A 16,413-nucleotide genomic window follows, 5' to 3' on the forward strand; every position below is an offset into this window, starting at 1 on the left:
CTAAAAGGAGAATGGGCTAATAATAAATCTAAGGATGTAGTTCAGTCGTAGAGTACGTGCTGAATATGCAGGAAGTCCTAGATTTTATACCTGGCATCTCCATTTTCTCTTTGCCCCCTCAGAGGACAGGGCAGTGTTATAAATTCTTTAAATCCTTTGTCAATCCCTCATATATATTTTTTCTAGTTCCTGGCACAAAGCAGGTGTTCAATAAATATTTGTTTAAAAACTGAACTAATGTATGAATGAAATGAATATCTGTGTTGTAGTACCTACTTTGCCATAATGTAGCTTTGTGATATTGAGCAGTTAGCAAACTACAATATTGTTATCTGTAAAATGGCAATAATAAAAATACTTGCTTTTGGGGACAGGATTTAAAGTAATAAAAAATTTATAGCAAGTAGCACAGAGCTAGTGCTGCATTAATGTTAACTAGTACTATTAGCTGTCTGCATTTCGGGTGCTCATTCATGAAATAGGGCAGTAACTTCTGCCCTGCTTCCTTCACAAGGCCACTTGTGAAACCTGCAGGAGTTAATGCTTGACTCTGTAAGAGGTTATTAATATTAATGTTTTAATAGGTCTAAACCTACATCATATGGCTGCTCTGCTCTCACCATCCTCCAGCAGATTTAAATGAAAAAGTATCTTTAAAGAGACCCGGTGCAATCAGTTGTACTCGAAACCACGCCCCAATGCGAAGTCCATTAGCTGCAGAGGTCACTTTAAAAATATCCAGCCCGGCCCCTCCTTGCTAGGCGTGTGCATGAAACAGCTGTGCACGCTGATTGGCCCTCTGCTGGCCAATCGCCACTGAGCTTCCTCAGGGCTGTAGTTTTCAAAATCCCCACCTGAACCGGATGGAGGGCGTACAGGCCAGGTGGGGACGGACTCAGGTCGCTAGGACAAGGAGCTCCTTTCATTTCCCTGGTCTAGGGGTGCGTCCGTGGTCTTTCCTGTTTGTCCTCAATCTCCGTGTGAGGTAGGCGTCTTTGGGCTTGTACTACCGGCTCGAGTGTCCGGCTCTGTCGCCCGCCGGTCAGTCCTTGGGCGTCACTCCAGCCCCTTGTTACACGCTGTCCTCTCTTGCCGGGATGCACAGCGTCCCTGCGACTAAATTTTGTCTCGTACTCCTTCCAGTCAGCAATCTGCGGAGTGAGCCCTGCACGAGCTTGGGCAGGGAGTGTGTATTAGGGGGTGAGATGGCAGAGCAAACGAGACTGGATCCCAGCATTTAGATGGAGCGATTAGTACATGTGCCTGACTCAGAGTACTTTTACAAAACGTCTTTTCACGAGTGAAAGTGTGCAGGATTAATGTCATCTACAAGTGCTGAGGGATCAGAAATATTTCAGTCATAGAATGCTGCTAGCAGGATGTCTTTTGAATTACAGGTTGAAGGAGAGGAAGGGAGGATGGACACGTGTACTTACTGCCTTGTCGTACCTTTCATCTCCACTGGCTCTCTTCTATCCCCGCCTCCAACCCCCTTCAGGTCTGGCTTTCCCACCAACCTCTGCTATGGTCCACTTAGAATCCTAGAAGGTCAGAGGTCAAAGGGACCCTAGAACAATGGTTCTTAAACTTAAAAGGGTATACAGATCACTTGAGAATATGGTTAATTTTCAGATTTCGATTTGGTAGCCCTAGTTTGGGGCCTGAGATTTTAAATTGCTAACAAGCTTCCAGGTGATGCTAATGTTGCTTGTCCATTGACTACACTGAATAGGAGGCTCTGGTCCCATTGCGTCTTTTTATTAGGTGGAGAAACTGAGGCCCAGGGAGGGAAAGGTTCTTGCCCAGTGTCACCCAGCTGGGGGCAGGGCCAGAACTAGACCCTAGGCATCCTTCCCAGCCCAGTGCTGCTTTATTGACACCATGCTGCTTTCTCTCCTCAGTGCCTTGCTGTCTGTAACCTGCCTTTGTACATAAAAATGAAGTTGCTACTCCTTACTGTAGACTGTTTTGATTAGCTTAGCTCTGCTGCCCCTGTATGGGTTTCAGCACCAGCCCTGGGATGCCCAACGGGGTCTGTAACACTTGTCAGTGTGTATGTAGGGGAAATGGAAAGTCAGAAAAGGGGAAAGGATTCTAATTTTCTTGTCTAAGTAAGGCTCAGGGTTCTGTAGGTGGTAGAAGGTGAGAGTGTCCTGCAGAGAGTATCCTTTTATGAAAGGATGTTTTTGGTGGTGTCAATCCCCTCTGTTCTTCCCCTCCCTACCCCCAGCAGCAGGGAAATTAGTTTACCTGTCAGTGTGTGTGTCCCCCAAAGTAAATGATTAGTGTTCAGGATAATGAATGTGGTATGTGACCATTATATGAATAATATTATTTTCTCTGAGATTTAGTTAACCTGTAGTGTCATAAACTGAGAGTTTTCTAGCCTGTGGACTCCAGATTTCTTTCCCTTTGAAAGGTAAAGGTTTCAGAGCATGTGCCTTTGATCATCCATAAAAAATTGTATGAGGCATGAATAATAGTGAGGTAGGTGGTTTTCATAGAGTGTAGTGTTAAGGGTGGGTGCACACAATTTAGCTTTATTGCTGCTTGGCTGAGTTTTGAGGGATGAGATGGAAAATAGGCTTGGATTTGAGGGAAGAGAAGGAGAGTAAGATGTACCATTTATCGAGTGCCTACTGTGGGTCAGGTTTTGTACATATAAATTTACATTTGAGCCACAGGAGTCCTCTGCAAGTAAGTGGTGTTATAGCTGTTGGCTGATTTAGAAGCCCAGTTGCACAGATTCCAAAGCCTGTACTCATTCTACCTCCTCACATTATGGCTTTTCACTGTTTTGGAATGTTTTTGAGTGAGATCCGAGAGACTTCATGGTATTTTAGAAAGTGCCCTGGAAAGAGCTGGGTGATCTATGCCACTTAATAGTTTGTCCTGGGTAGTAAGTCACTTAGCTCATCTGAGACCATGAAATGGAGAGAATTGTATCTGTCCTGTTTACACTTGCAGTTTTGTTGTGAGGATCAACTGAAGTAATAAATGTGAAGGCACATGCTTGTACTGGCTTTTCCTCACCTACAAAATGTCTAATACTTCTCCATCCAAAGCAAAACCTAAATCAGCCTTTTTCCTTTCTTAAACTTTCCCCTCAAGCTACAGTCTTCTCTGCATGCTTTTCTTACCATCCTGGCCCTAGCCTAGATTTTCAGCTCGTTTCTAACTCCTCCCTAACACATTCTTTATGTTCCATACTCCAGACATCTGGGATGTCCCTGAACTCTGTGTGTTCATGCCTCTGCCTGGGCTCAGGCTTTCTTTGCTTGGAAAGCTCCTTAGTCACCTTGGGAACTTGTTTGCCATTTAAAACCTGATCAAATGTTGCTTCCTCTACCCCATTCTGGAAAGGATTACTGACTTTCCATTATGTTTCTAAGGTACTGTCTTAGTTGGGGTTGCTATAATAAAGTGCCATGGAGTGGGTGGCTTAAACAACAGAAATTTAGTTCTCACAGTTCTGGAGGCTAAGAAGTCTAAGATCAAGGCACTGGCAGATTTGGTGTCTGCTTCCTCCTTCTGGGTTCATAGATGGCTATTTTGTTGTTGTATCCTCACATGGCAGAAAAAGATAAGAGAGCTCTCTTTGTGGCGGGGGGGGGGGGGGGTAGGGTGTGTCTGTTGTTTATAAGGGCACTAATCCCATTCACAAGGGCTCTACCCTCAGACCTAAACATCTCCCAAAGGCCTCATCTCCTAATATTGTCACATTGGGGGTTAGAATGTCAACATATGGGCTGGACATGGTGGCTCACATCTGTCATCCCCAGCACTTTGGGAGGCTGAGGTGGGAGGATCACTTGAGGCCAGGATTTTAAGGCCAGCCTGGACAAAATAGTGAGATCCCATCTCTACAAAAAACAAAAACAAAAAAAAAAACCGAATGGAAGAATAGCAACATGAATTTTGGGCAGATGGATGGGAACATTCAGTCCATAACAAGTACTTTGTATCTACCTTTATTAAATCATTTGTCACATTTTTGTTAACATTAGAGCTGTGTATGTGAATACTTACAGGATAAGATCTATGATTTGTGTTTATGTCTCCATTGCCTGAAGTATCTGGTACATAGTGGTAAGTTTGTTGCATTGCCTTTAGGTGTCTCTTAGGGAAGCCTGTTCTTTGTCAAATGCAGTTGAACTTGGAAATTGAATGTGAGTGGGGTTAGAAGGGCAGATGTATCTGGGTGGAAAGAGTCTTTTGTGTATCCAAACAATGATTCTTCCTAATTATGTATTTGCTTGTAAGACACATATGTGTATCCTAAATATTGAAGACTCACAAACTTGAAGAACCTAAGGAATATAAAATGGGTCCCACACTGAGATGGGGCAAAGGTAATCCCCTCCAAGGATATTAGGATCAAGTAATGACTGTTAAATTCTTACGTCAAGTGAGTTTTAATAAGTTAGTTCCTTCTGCTGTTTATCTCATCTTTTGAATTTTGTTTTTCCTACCAGGTATCTGGAATTGGGTTACAGTTTCTTCTGATTGAATGCATCCTTTGAATACTGTTTGGCCTATCATGTATACGTGCATGTGCAGTCATTCTCTTGCCTTCTCTGTAGGGTCATTATAATTGCTGTTGCCAGGAACCCATGTCTTTTAAAGAACATTAACTCTACTAGCTAGCCTCCATATTATGTGAACTGTCAAGTTCTTCATTGTTTTCAATGCAAAACTACCGCATAATTTGTCTACAGTGTCGCTAAGTCTAAACTAGGCGCTAGGCCACATCCCAGTGTCCACAGAGGATGGCAGGCACTGTTCTGGGCTTTTTACATAGAGTATCTCATTTAATTTGAACAATAGCCTGCAGAGGTAGGTATACTTATCACCATTTAACAGATGAGGTAACTGAAGCCCAGGGAGTTTAAGTCATTTGCCCAAGGTTAATTGTGATACAACCAAGATTGGAACCCAGATCTGTCCAACTTCAAAGTCCTTTTTCTCCTAGGGATGCTATAGAAAGACCATGTTTTCTCAACAGTTTCCAGAGAATTCTATGGTGTTTCTGGCAAATGGTGTTTTAAAGAGTACTTTTCTGATTGCAGCTCTACCTTGGACAAGACACTACTGAATCTTTAAAAGATGCCACTACCACCACCACCCCAAAGCTCCAAACCCAAGACTAAGAAATCTCCATCCAGCGAAATTGTGCCCAGTGATCATAACCAACATGAAAAGGTGAGAGCAAGCTATCTTTCTCAACAGTGTGTCAGGTAGTTTCTTCCTGTGTTGGTTCAGTACCCATCCTCACTCTTGGATCTTTTGGAATATGTCTGGTTTAATCTGAGAAATTGGGAATGGGTGGCAGCCCTTGTAGTTGGAGAATACCAGCAAATTAGAACATGGGGAGGAAGTGTGAACTCTCCTTCCCATAAATGTAGTGCTTAAATGAAGGCCACTTCCACAACCCTCAAAACCAAACAACACTCAGCCCTCATCACTCTTACTTTCTCTGAGAAGCTCAAAGCACCTTGCTGAGAGGCTATTTGGTACCTCCTGATAAGAAGATTACATCAGCAAATATATTATCGTGCTCTTTACAGCTATTAAATTTGATAAATGAGTGTATTTTTTACACTACTGTTTTGACTTTATGGGTAGTTTGACATTGTTATTCTAACCTTGGGATGTTCTGTGTTCATCATCGTACATAATCAGAATTATATTAACGCTGATGAATTGTAATCAAGAAAGTATTTCCTGGAGCAAACATCATTAGATGAATTTAATTTCCTTGATTGGTTTTCTCTCAGCACAGATAAATATTTGCTAATCATTTTCATTTTTGTTTTACTAAAATGATTTTCATGGAGTGGCCAAATTTATTTCCCATGTAAATTTGTCAAGAAAGCTTGTACACATTTATGGGATTTTGTCCATATCAAATTTTCTGATTAGAATTCTACCACTGTAAGTTTTCTTTTGTGGCAGTTATTTTACCAAATACAACTTTCTTGGAGCACATTTTGTAAATCTTAAGTTTAACTGAGTTCAGTTTCAGCTGTAATTTTATTTTTGGTTGGTTATTTCTACCAGTAATATTAAGTAGGAATTGGATAACAGACTGAGAGTTTATTTCTTAGATAATGTGTGAGAAAATAATATTTTATATTTTGCTAATTATTTCTACTAGGATTATTTATCATGAACTAGATAAAAGACTAATAGTCTACTTATTTCTTGGCTTAATCAATTAGAGAACAGAAATAATTCTTCTCAGCCATTCCGGGATTACTCTATTGTACCAGATTGATCTATTGTATCATAAATCCAGTTCTTTAAATTTCTGATCACTTACTGTGCCATGTACTGTTTGTTAATGGCCTAAATGGAGAACAAAGCAAAGATCCCAGCATCCTGCTTCACATTATAACAACTCTCTGGTATAGGTAGGGCAGGTTCTTAGAATTTCATAAGGAAAATCTGAGATATAGGAGACTTTTACCATGTAAAAGCTGTTAGGGGGTAGAAGAGCCCTATAGTGTGATTTGCCCTATCCTCGAACCCCATAAAGATGGTCGTATTCTGGGAGTGTGAGGTAAGGCATGCACAGATACAAAATACCTAGAAAGAAAGCTCCCTCTGCTCCAAAATATTCACCCCTCCTCCTTGCCCCTGTCTCTCCTTTATATACGCTAACAATTAGAGATTAATCTGGATTACAAAACTTTTTTCTTAAAATACAAAATTTTCCCTGTTAGGTTTACAGTCATATCAGTCTACACATTTTAAAATACTGTTTCCATCCATTTATAGTTTATACAGACTTTTTAAAAACACATATTCTCTTATTTGATTCTCAAGGACTCTGAGGTAAGTTATCATTTTAATTTTACTGATAAGAAAATTGAGGCTCAGAGATTAAGTGACTTATCCAAGGTCAACAGCTAGTAAAGAACCGATCCTGGACCAGTGTATAGGTATGTGCACTATTATCCTTATTGGAAATGTCTTTAAAAAGCTACTTAATATAAGAGATACTTAAATATTTGTTAAATTGTTAAACTGATTTACCTGAAAGCATCCATATTAAAGGAATAACTAGGAGTGGTGGGGGAGGTAATGGTTCATCGTGGATAGGATAACTATAAATATGAGAGAAGTAAGAGGAAAAATTAGCTCTACCAGGTTATATTTTGCTCATTTTAAGAGTTACGCTGAAGATCATCTCGTCTCTTCGCAGACCTGTTCCCATCATGAGTGACTACCATCTTTAGGGACTCAAAAAGCAGCTCTGAGTGCCAAAATGTCCTTTTGTTGTATTTTATTGGAGTTTATGATGTGCATCCCTGGTTCCTTTGAGATTCTGGTGTTTCAGCTGAACCCTGAAGATAACGCAAATTCCCTGAAGAGACTGTTCACAATTGGATGGATATACTCATTTATGTCTTTTACTTTTGTAGAGGGGGGAGAATTACCAAGCAAATATATCTCCATCTTCACTTCAGGAAGCACTCAAAAAGAGATTAGCTTTTGAAGATCTCACCAATGTGAGTATGCTAGTCCAATCCCCTGATACGGTTTTGTGTAAGGCTTAGACAACCTCTTCCTTGAGGGATTTTTCCATTTTACCAAACTCGGACCCTCTCTGGAATGTTGAGAACAGATTTTATTTGGCATCAGTGACCCAATTTCAGAAACTGCAGGAGCTCTTCTACTGGCACATACCATCTGGGTCAATTGGTGGAGTTATCTGGAAGCAGCAGAGTGATTAACAGATATGAAATTGTAGATAATGTGAGAACTGTGGGATATTGCATTTAGATACAGTTTAGAGATGGCTCAGCTGGCTGCTTAGGCCTTGGAGGTAAGTACTTTGGTGGAATCATTGTAGTCTAGGGCAGTGTTTATCTATTTGAGCACTATGGGTGTTTTGGGCAGGGCAGTTTTTCTATTGTGTAGGACTGACCACAATCAGCATCCCTGACCCCTAGGCATTAAATTCCAGCAGGAGCCCAGTGATAGTGACAATCAAAAATGCTTCCAAATGTACAGAACTGCTGAGAACCACAGTTCCATGATCTGGTCTTCAACTATGAAGATCTAGAAACTCAATTTTGACTAGAATTCTTGAATTCCCTTCTAAGTCACCTCCCTTCTTGGATTAATAAAGTACTAGTAAAAATAGAATTAATAGAATTGTTGTTAATTGAATAGAGAATCAGGCCAAAGGTAATATTGGGTCTTAGAATATAATAACAACTGATATCTACTAAGTGCTTACCACATGCCAGCCCCTATTTTAAGCACTTTTTCCTGTATCAGCTCACTTAATCCTCATATGACCCTATGAGGTACATACTATAATCATCTCTACTTTACAGATGAGGATTTTCCCATTATTGGTTTTGAAGTCTATTTCATCTAGGCTGCAGAGAAGCCTGGTGAGCTATTCTTGCCCTACATAATAGAGTATACTTCTGTGGCTACCAGAATACTTACATCTACTAGATATGTTTTATCCCCTTGGGCAGGATCAGATAAGCATTGGCAAAGTTCTTTCTTTTGGATCCCTGTACTTTAGATTCTGCATGACCACCTTTTTGGTAGTGCAATCTCTTCCCCATGGAGATTACAACATGTTTTTAAGTTATATCTTTCTGTCTAATTTCAAACTTTCTATCGATTGGTAGAAAGAGCCCCCCCCACACACATACCTATAAGGTTAGATTCATTTCCTGATTTATTTAACCATGGATCTAGAAACTTGGCTGAAATAAGGTACAAATCAGGAGCAGATGAGTTTAACTTCCCTTGGCCTTCAGAGTTCCTGATGGGAGTACAGTGACACTGTGCAAGGTAAGTGTCTTAGTCTATTTGGGCCACTATAACAAAATACCTTAGACTGGGTAACTTATAAACGACAGAAATTTATTGCTCACAGTTCTGGAGGCTGAAAAGTCCAAGATCAAAGTGCTGGCAGATTTGTTATTTGGTGAGGGCCCATTCCTCATAGATGGCATCTTCTTGCTGTGTCCTCACATGGCAGAAGGGGCAAACAAGCTCCCTTGGGCCTCCTTTATAAGGTAACTAATCCTGTTCATGTGGGCTCTGCCCTTATGACTTAATCACCTCTCAAAAGGCCTCTCCTCTTAATACTGTCATATTAGGGATTAGGTTTCAACATATGAATTTTAGGGGGACACAGACTATAGCAGTAAGGCATCATAGCATGTGAGAAACTGATTTTCTTGCTATGTCTCAGTCCTTTCTTTTTCATGAGTTTTATTATACCATTCAGAAAGAACAGACACAAATTAACTGTAACAATAATAGGAAACCCTTGCAGGTATCCAGGACCCTCTTGATTCTCCAACCAAATTCAATATCTGTTTGGCCACATCCTCATGGGGACAGGGCAGTGGGGAGCAAGGCATTCTGAAGCAGTAATCTATGCTGCTAACTTTCCAGCAGCTCAGAAAACCCATTTCCCTTTTGCATTCAAGTTCTGAAGATTCACCTTGGTTACCTTGAAGGGTCTTTGGTGCTTTCCAGAGAAAGTTCATTCCATCATTACAATGTACCTAAGTCATTCCTAGGGTTGGGCATTTCAGTTGATATCTGAGCTCATCTATTTGAGAGTTGAAGGCTCCTTTCTTTCTGAATTTTGGGGATTCCCTACATAATGATTTGCTTCTTTCTGTCAGTATTACTAGGTCTCTATGTCCCTATCTCTATCTTCTTCTCAACATTTGCCACAATGAGGTCCTGGCCTGCCAAGAAGAATTGATCTGTTTTAATTAGTTAATCTGCTGTGAGTTTTTCTTTCCCCCTCCCTTATCATTTCCAGGCTGGGAAATGATAAAGGACTTTTGATAATATATAAGAGCTGGTGCTAAGCCAGCAGACAAGGAGATAGGGCCTATATCCATGTTTATCTATATGGTTTTGTGTAAGTAGGACTTTCATTTCTGTTCTCCTATTTCATGATGAAAGAATTATGGGGAAGTATAGGTCAAAGTTCCCTTGAGCCTAGCTCTGAAAATATCAGTGCTTTGAACCTGTACATATGGCAAGTAGAAAGTTTCACTTTGGAGGTTAGGGTCTCTACCTCTCTCCTGCCAAGAATGTACTTCTCTTCCCATTCTGAATCTTGATGGCATGTATAGGGAGTTTCTAAAATTTTAGGTGAAGTTAAAATGAAAACTGCCATGCTCTTTGAAAAGCAGAGGTGGATGACTTGAAGTCCTAAAAAGAATTAGATTATAATTGCTTATTATGATCTGATGATACAAAGACATACTTTTTTTTCTATATTTCATTTGGAAATAACTTCAAATTTACAAGCTGTTGCAAAAATAAAAAAATAGTGCAAAGAACACCCATATCCCCTTCACCTAGGTTACCTATTGTTAACATTTTATGACACTAGCTTTATCATTCACTTACATGTATCATGGTCCTTTACCCCAAGTACTTCCATGTGGATTTCCTAAGAATAGAGAAATTGTCTTATATAATCACAAGGCACTTATCAACTGTCTAAATGTACATTAATACAGCAGTTTTATGTAATCAATTGTCTATATTCCAGTTTTATCAGTTGACCTTGTAGCACCCGTGTAGCATTTTCCCCCTCCAGTAAAAGATCCAGTCTAGGTTTATGTATTACATTTACTTATCTTTTTAGCCTCTAAATCTGGAACATTTCCATGGCCTTTCTTTTTTTTATGGCATTGCCATTTTTGAAGGATATAATCTTATGCAACTCTCCCCTTTGTAAAATAAAATGGTCCTCATTTTGTGTTTGTCTGATGTTTCCTCATGATTAGATGATTTTATACATTCTTGGCTAGATATTGTAGGTGATATTCTTTCTGTCCTCCTCAAGGTATCACATCTAGAGGCACACAATGTCTATCTGTCCCTTGTTGATGATGTTAATTTTAATCACCTGATCAAGATGGTGCCTGGTTTTTCCACTATACAATTAGTTTAATTTATTTTTCTTTTGTAACTATTAGGAAGTCTGTGGGAAATACTCTTAAGAACCTAAAAATAGCCTGCTCTTCATCAAAATGTCCTCTAGATTTAGCATCCATTGGTGATTCATGCCTTAATCTTTTATTATGATTTTTTCCAACTCTAGCATTTGCTTCCCATTTACCAGTCTTCCCTGGGCATTCTTCTGCAAGCATAAGCCTTCCCTTGTCCCCTATATAATATTGGTATGGACTCATGAATTCTTATTTTTCAGTGGTTTATTGTTCATTATTATACTTTATTTTGGTGCTCAACTTGTCCTAGATTTGGCCTGTTAGGATCCCCTTCAATCTGACTACTGTGTCCTTGTGACAAGCTCTCATAATTTTTTTAACATTTTCTTTCTAGCATAAACAGATGTTCCAGGCTCATCTTATGCCTACTTTGTCCCAGCCCTGGAGTCAACTATTTCTCCAAAGAGTTCTGGCTCCTTTTGGTGGGGAATGGTATTAGAAACCAAGATCTCAATGTTAGGTGTGCTACTGGGGTATCTGCTTTTTCTGCTCTTTCAGCAGACAAAGCTAGGAAATATCTGTAGGTATATACACACACACATATAAACACGTGTACTTATATCTATATACATAGATTTATATACACATATACCTATATACACAGCTATATATATATATATATATATATATATATATATATACACACACACACATACCTGTTTAAGAAATCATACCTTTCTTAAGAAAGAAAATTGCACAGCTTCAATTCCAGCACACAAGATTCTTTCTTGCATTCCCCAATTCATATTTGTATGTTCCTCCTTCTACAATGACAGCCCTGGTTCCCAAGAACGTCAACACATTTACTTAATACTGTAATACATCTAAGAGAGTTTCAAAATTACTGCATTGATACCACTATAATAAACCTATTAAAAAGAGTTCCAGATTTATTAGCAATATCCACCCTAACAAACCCATCCTAATTAAGGATTTGTACTTTTAGGATATATAGTCAAATACTGTATTTGTAAGTTACTTGGATTGGTTGTTTCTTGTCTTCTGTTTTCTTTTTTTCTTTTCTTTTTTTTTTATTTCAGCTCATCATGGGGGTACATAAGTTCAGGTTATATACATTGCCCATGTCCTGCCTATCACCCCAAGTCAGAGCCTCAAGCATGTCCATTCACCAGACAGTACGCCTGGCACTCACCATGTAGTCATACCTCCATCCCTTCCCCCCCCCACCTCCCCGAGTCAGCACCTTCAAGCATGACCATTCCCCAGAGGGTGTGCAACGCACTCATCATGTAGGCATACACCCATCCCCTCCCCCCACCCCCCGTCTCAGTCTGATATCTAATTGGTACCCTTCCCCGATGTGCATTTAGGTGATGATCAGGGAAACCAATTTTCTGGTGAGTACGTGTGATGCTTGTTTTTCCATTCTTTGGATACATCACTTAATATAATGGGTTCCAACTCTCCAGGAGAACTAAAGAGATGTTGTATCACCGTTATTTCTTATAGCTGAGTAATACTCCATGGTATACATATACCACAGTTTACTAATCCATTCGTGGATTGATGTGCATCTGGGTTGTTTCCACATCTTTGCAATTGTGAATTGTGCTGCTATAAACATTTGGGTACAGGTGTCTTTGTTGTAGAATGACTTTTGTTCTTCTGGGTAGATGCCCAATAATGGGATTGCTGGATTGAATGGTAGGTCTACCTGAATCTGTTTAAGGTATCTTCATAATGCTTTCCACAGGGGTTGCACTAGTTTGCAGTCCCACCAGCAGTGTATGAGTGTTCCTGTCTCTCCGCATCCACGTCAACATGTGTTGTTTTGGGACTTTTTGATAAAGGCCATTCTCACTGGAGTTAAGTGATACCTCATTGTGGTTTTGATTTGCATTTCCCTGATGATTAGGGACGTTGAGCATTTTTTCATATGTTTGTTAGCCATTCTTATATCTTCTTTTGAAAAATTTCTATTCATGTCGTTTGCCCACTTTTTGATAGGGTTGTTTGATTTTTTCTTGCTGATTTTCCTGAGTTCTAAATAGATTCTTGTTATCAGACCTTTATCTGATGTGTAGTATGCGAAAATTTTTTCCCATTCTGTAGGCTGTCTGTTTATTTTCGTGACTGTTTCTTTGGCTGTGCAGAAGCTTTTTAATTTAATCAAGTCCCATTCATTTATTTTTGTTGTTGCTGTGATTGCCTTAGGGGTTTTCTTCATAAATTCTTTGCCTAGACCAATGTCTGTAAGAGTCTGTCCTACATTTTCTTCTAGAATTCTAATAGTTTCCCCCCTAAGATTTAAATCTGTTAGCCACCGTGATTTGATTTTTGTGAGAGGTGAAAGCTGTGGGTCCTGTTTTAGTCTTCTACATGTGGTTATCCAGTTTTCCCAGCACCATTTATTAAATAAGGAATCTTTTCCCCAGAGTATGTTTTTGTCTGCTTTGTCAAAGATTAGATGGCTATATGAGGATGGTTTTATGTTTGGATTTTCTGTTCTGTTCCATTGGTCTGTGTCCCTGCACTTGTGCCAATACCAAGCAGTTTTAATAATCACAGCTTTGTAGTATAGTTTGAAGTCTGGTAAATTAATACCTCCCATTTTGTTTTTGTTGCTTAAAATTGCTTTGCTAAACGGGGTCTTCTCTGGTTCCACAAAAAAGCGTAGTATTATTTTTTCTGTATCTGTGAAAAATGATGTTGGTAATTTAATAGGGATTGCATTGAATCTGTAGATAACTTTGGGCAGAATAGTCATTTTAACGATGTTGATTCTTCCGATCCACGAGCATGGTATGGTTTTCCACCTATTTACATGTTCTGCGATTTTCTTCCTCAGTGTTTCGTAGTTCTCCCTATAGAGGTCCTTTACCTCCTTAGGTAAATATATTCCTAGGTATTTTATTTTCTTTGTTGCTATTTTGAAGGGTATTGAGTCCTTAATTTGGTTCTCCGTTTGACTGTTATTGGTGTATATGAATGCTTCTGATTTGTGTGTGTTGATTTTGTATCCCGAGACTTTCCTGAATTCATTGATCAATTCCAGGAGTCTCTTGGTTGAATCCTTGGGGTTTTCTAGATATAACATCATATCATCAGCAAAGAGTGAGAGTTTGATCTCTTCTTTCCCTATTTGGACTCCCTTGATTCTGCTCTCTTGCCTGATAGCTCTCGCAAGAACTTCCAATACTATGTTGAAAAGTAAGGGGGACAGTGGGCAGCCTTGTCTGGTTCCAGTTCGAAGTGAGAATGCTTTCAATTTTTCCCCATTCAGTATGATGGTGGCTGTGGGTTTGTCATATATGGCTTGTATCATTTTTAGATAGGCCCCGTCTATGCCTATTTTGTTAAGTGTTCTTATCATAAAAGGGTGTTGAATTTTGTCAAATGCTTTTTCTGCATCTATTGAGAGGATCATATGATCTTTATTTTTGCTTCTATTTATGTGGTGAATTACGTTTATAGATTTGCGTATGTTAAACCATCCCTGCATCTCTGGGATGAAGCCCACTTGGTCGTGATGGATTATTTTTTTGATAAGCACTTGGATTCGATTTGCTAGGACTTTATTGAGAATTTTTGCATCTATATTCATAAAGGATATTGGTCTGTAGTTTTCTTTTTTTGTTGCATCCTTTCCTGGTTTTGGTATTAAAATTATGTTGGCTTGGTAAAATGTGCTGGGGAGAATTCCATCTTTCTTGATACTGGAGAATAGTTTATGTAGGATGGGCACCAGTTCTTCTTTGTAGGTATGGTAAAATTCAGGTGTGAACCCATCTGGTCCAGGGCTTTTCTTTTTGGGAAGGTTGTTTTATTGCTGTTTCGATTTCAGATCTAGATATTGGTCTATTCGGGAATTTTATTTCTTCCTGGTTGAGCCTGGGAAGGCTGTGTGTTTCTAAAAATTGGTCCATTTCCTCCTCATTTTCCAATTTGTGTGCATAAAGATTTTTGTAAAATTCGTAGATGATGTCCTGTATCTCTGTGGCATCGGTCGTGATTTCTCCTTTCATGTTCCTGATGGAGGTAATTAGAGTTTTTTCTTTTCTGCTCTTGGTTAGCCTAGCCAGAGGTGTGTGAATCTTGTTTATGTTTTCAGAGAACTAACTTTTTGATTTATTAATCTCCCTTATGGTTTGTTTGTTGTCTTTTTCATTCAGTTCTGATTTGATCTTAATAATTTCTCTCCTTCTGCTGGGTTTGGGGTCGATCTGTTCTTCCTTCTCCAGCTCTTTGAGTCTATTCATTAGATTGTCTATTTGTAAGTTTTCTGACTTTTTGATATAGGTATTTATGGAAATAAATTTTCCTCTCAGGACTGCTTTAGCTGTGTCCCACAGATTTTTTTAAGTTGTGTCTCCATTGTCGTTTAATTCAAAGAATCTTTTGATTTTCGTCTTGATTTCTTCATTTATAAAATAATCGTTCAGGAGAAGGTTGTTTAGCTTCCATGACATTGAGTAGGAATGAGAGTTTCTGTTAGGGTTCATTATTACTTTTATTCCGCTGTGATCTGAGAAAATGCATGGTATAATTTCTATTTTTTTAAATTTTTTAAGACATGCTTTATGTCCTAGGATATGGTCAATCTTGGAGAATGTCCCATGGGCTGATGAGAAGAAAGTATATTCAGTGGATTTTGGGTAGAATGTCCTGTAGATGTCGGTCAGGCCCCTTTGTTCTAGCATTCTATTTAAATCCTTTGTTTCTTCATTTATTTTTTGTTTGGAGGATCTGTCCTGTACTGTCAGCGGAGTGTTAAAATGTCTGACTATCAAAGTGCTCTTATCTATCATTTTGTCCAATTCAAGTAGGGTTTGCTTTATGAATCTGGGTGCACCTAAGTTGGGTGCATATATATTAAGTATAGTTATGTCTTCTTGTTGAATTGTACCCTTCACCAGTATATAGTAACCATCTTTGTCTTTCATTACTTTTATTGATTTAAAAACTAAGTTATCGGAGATTAAAACTGCCACACCCGCTTTCTTTTCGCTTCCATTTGCTTGAAATATCGATTTCCACCCTTTTATTTTCAGTCTAAATGCATCTTTGCAGGTTAGATGAGTTTCCTGAAGACAGCAGATACTTGGCTTGTACTTTTTTAACCGTTGGGCCGGCCTATGTCTCTTGAGTGGGGAATTCAATCCATTCACATTTATTGAGAGAACTGATAAGTGAGACTGATTTCTGTTCCTCATCTTGGCTTGAATTTCATTATTCTGTTTTCTCACTTGAGCCATTGTGATAACTGGTTTTTTTTCTTCTCATGAGTAGTTTTATATTCGTGGGTCTTTCTTGTGCTGGTCCGTGTGTAGCCCTGTTTTGAGTACTTCTTGGAGAGGTGGTCTTGTCTTGGTGAATTCTTTGAGTTTTTGTTTATCTGAGAATGTCTTAATTTCACCTTCATATATAAATC

At 39.0% G+C, this 16,413-nt stretch overlaps 1 protein-coding gene across 5 annotated transcripts in view; it reads left to right on the plus strand.

Annotated features, from left to right (window-relative positions):
• Positions 1–869: 869 nt before the first annotated feature.
• Positions 870–16,413, plus strand: part of CCNB3 (cyclin B3) — a 52,727-nt gene continuing 37,183 nt past the window's right edge. For 3 of the 5 annotated variants that reach the window (XM_045538459.1, XM_045538463.1, XM_045538464.1), the window contains exons 1-3: positions 879–985; positions 5,070–5,202; positions 7,428–7,514. In XM_045538459.1, the coding sequence (XP_045394415.1) occupies positions 5,107–5,202; positions 7,428–7,514 (183 nt within the window). In that variant the 5' untranslated portion in view covers positions 879–985; positions 5,070–5,106. Of the gene's footprint in view, positions 986–5,069; positions 5,203–7,427; positions 7,515–16,413 lie in introns of all 5 variants that reach the window. The other 2 variants (XM_045538462.1, XM_045538460.1) reach the window with 2 other exon arrangements.

This window comes from Lemur catta, chromosome X (genome assembly GCF_020740605.2).
Source record: "Lemur catta isolate mLemCat1 chromosome X, mLemCat1.pri, whole genome shotgun sequence".
NCBI lineage: Eukaryota > Metazoa > Chordata > Mammalia > Primates > Lemuridae > Lemur > Lemur catta.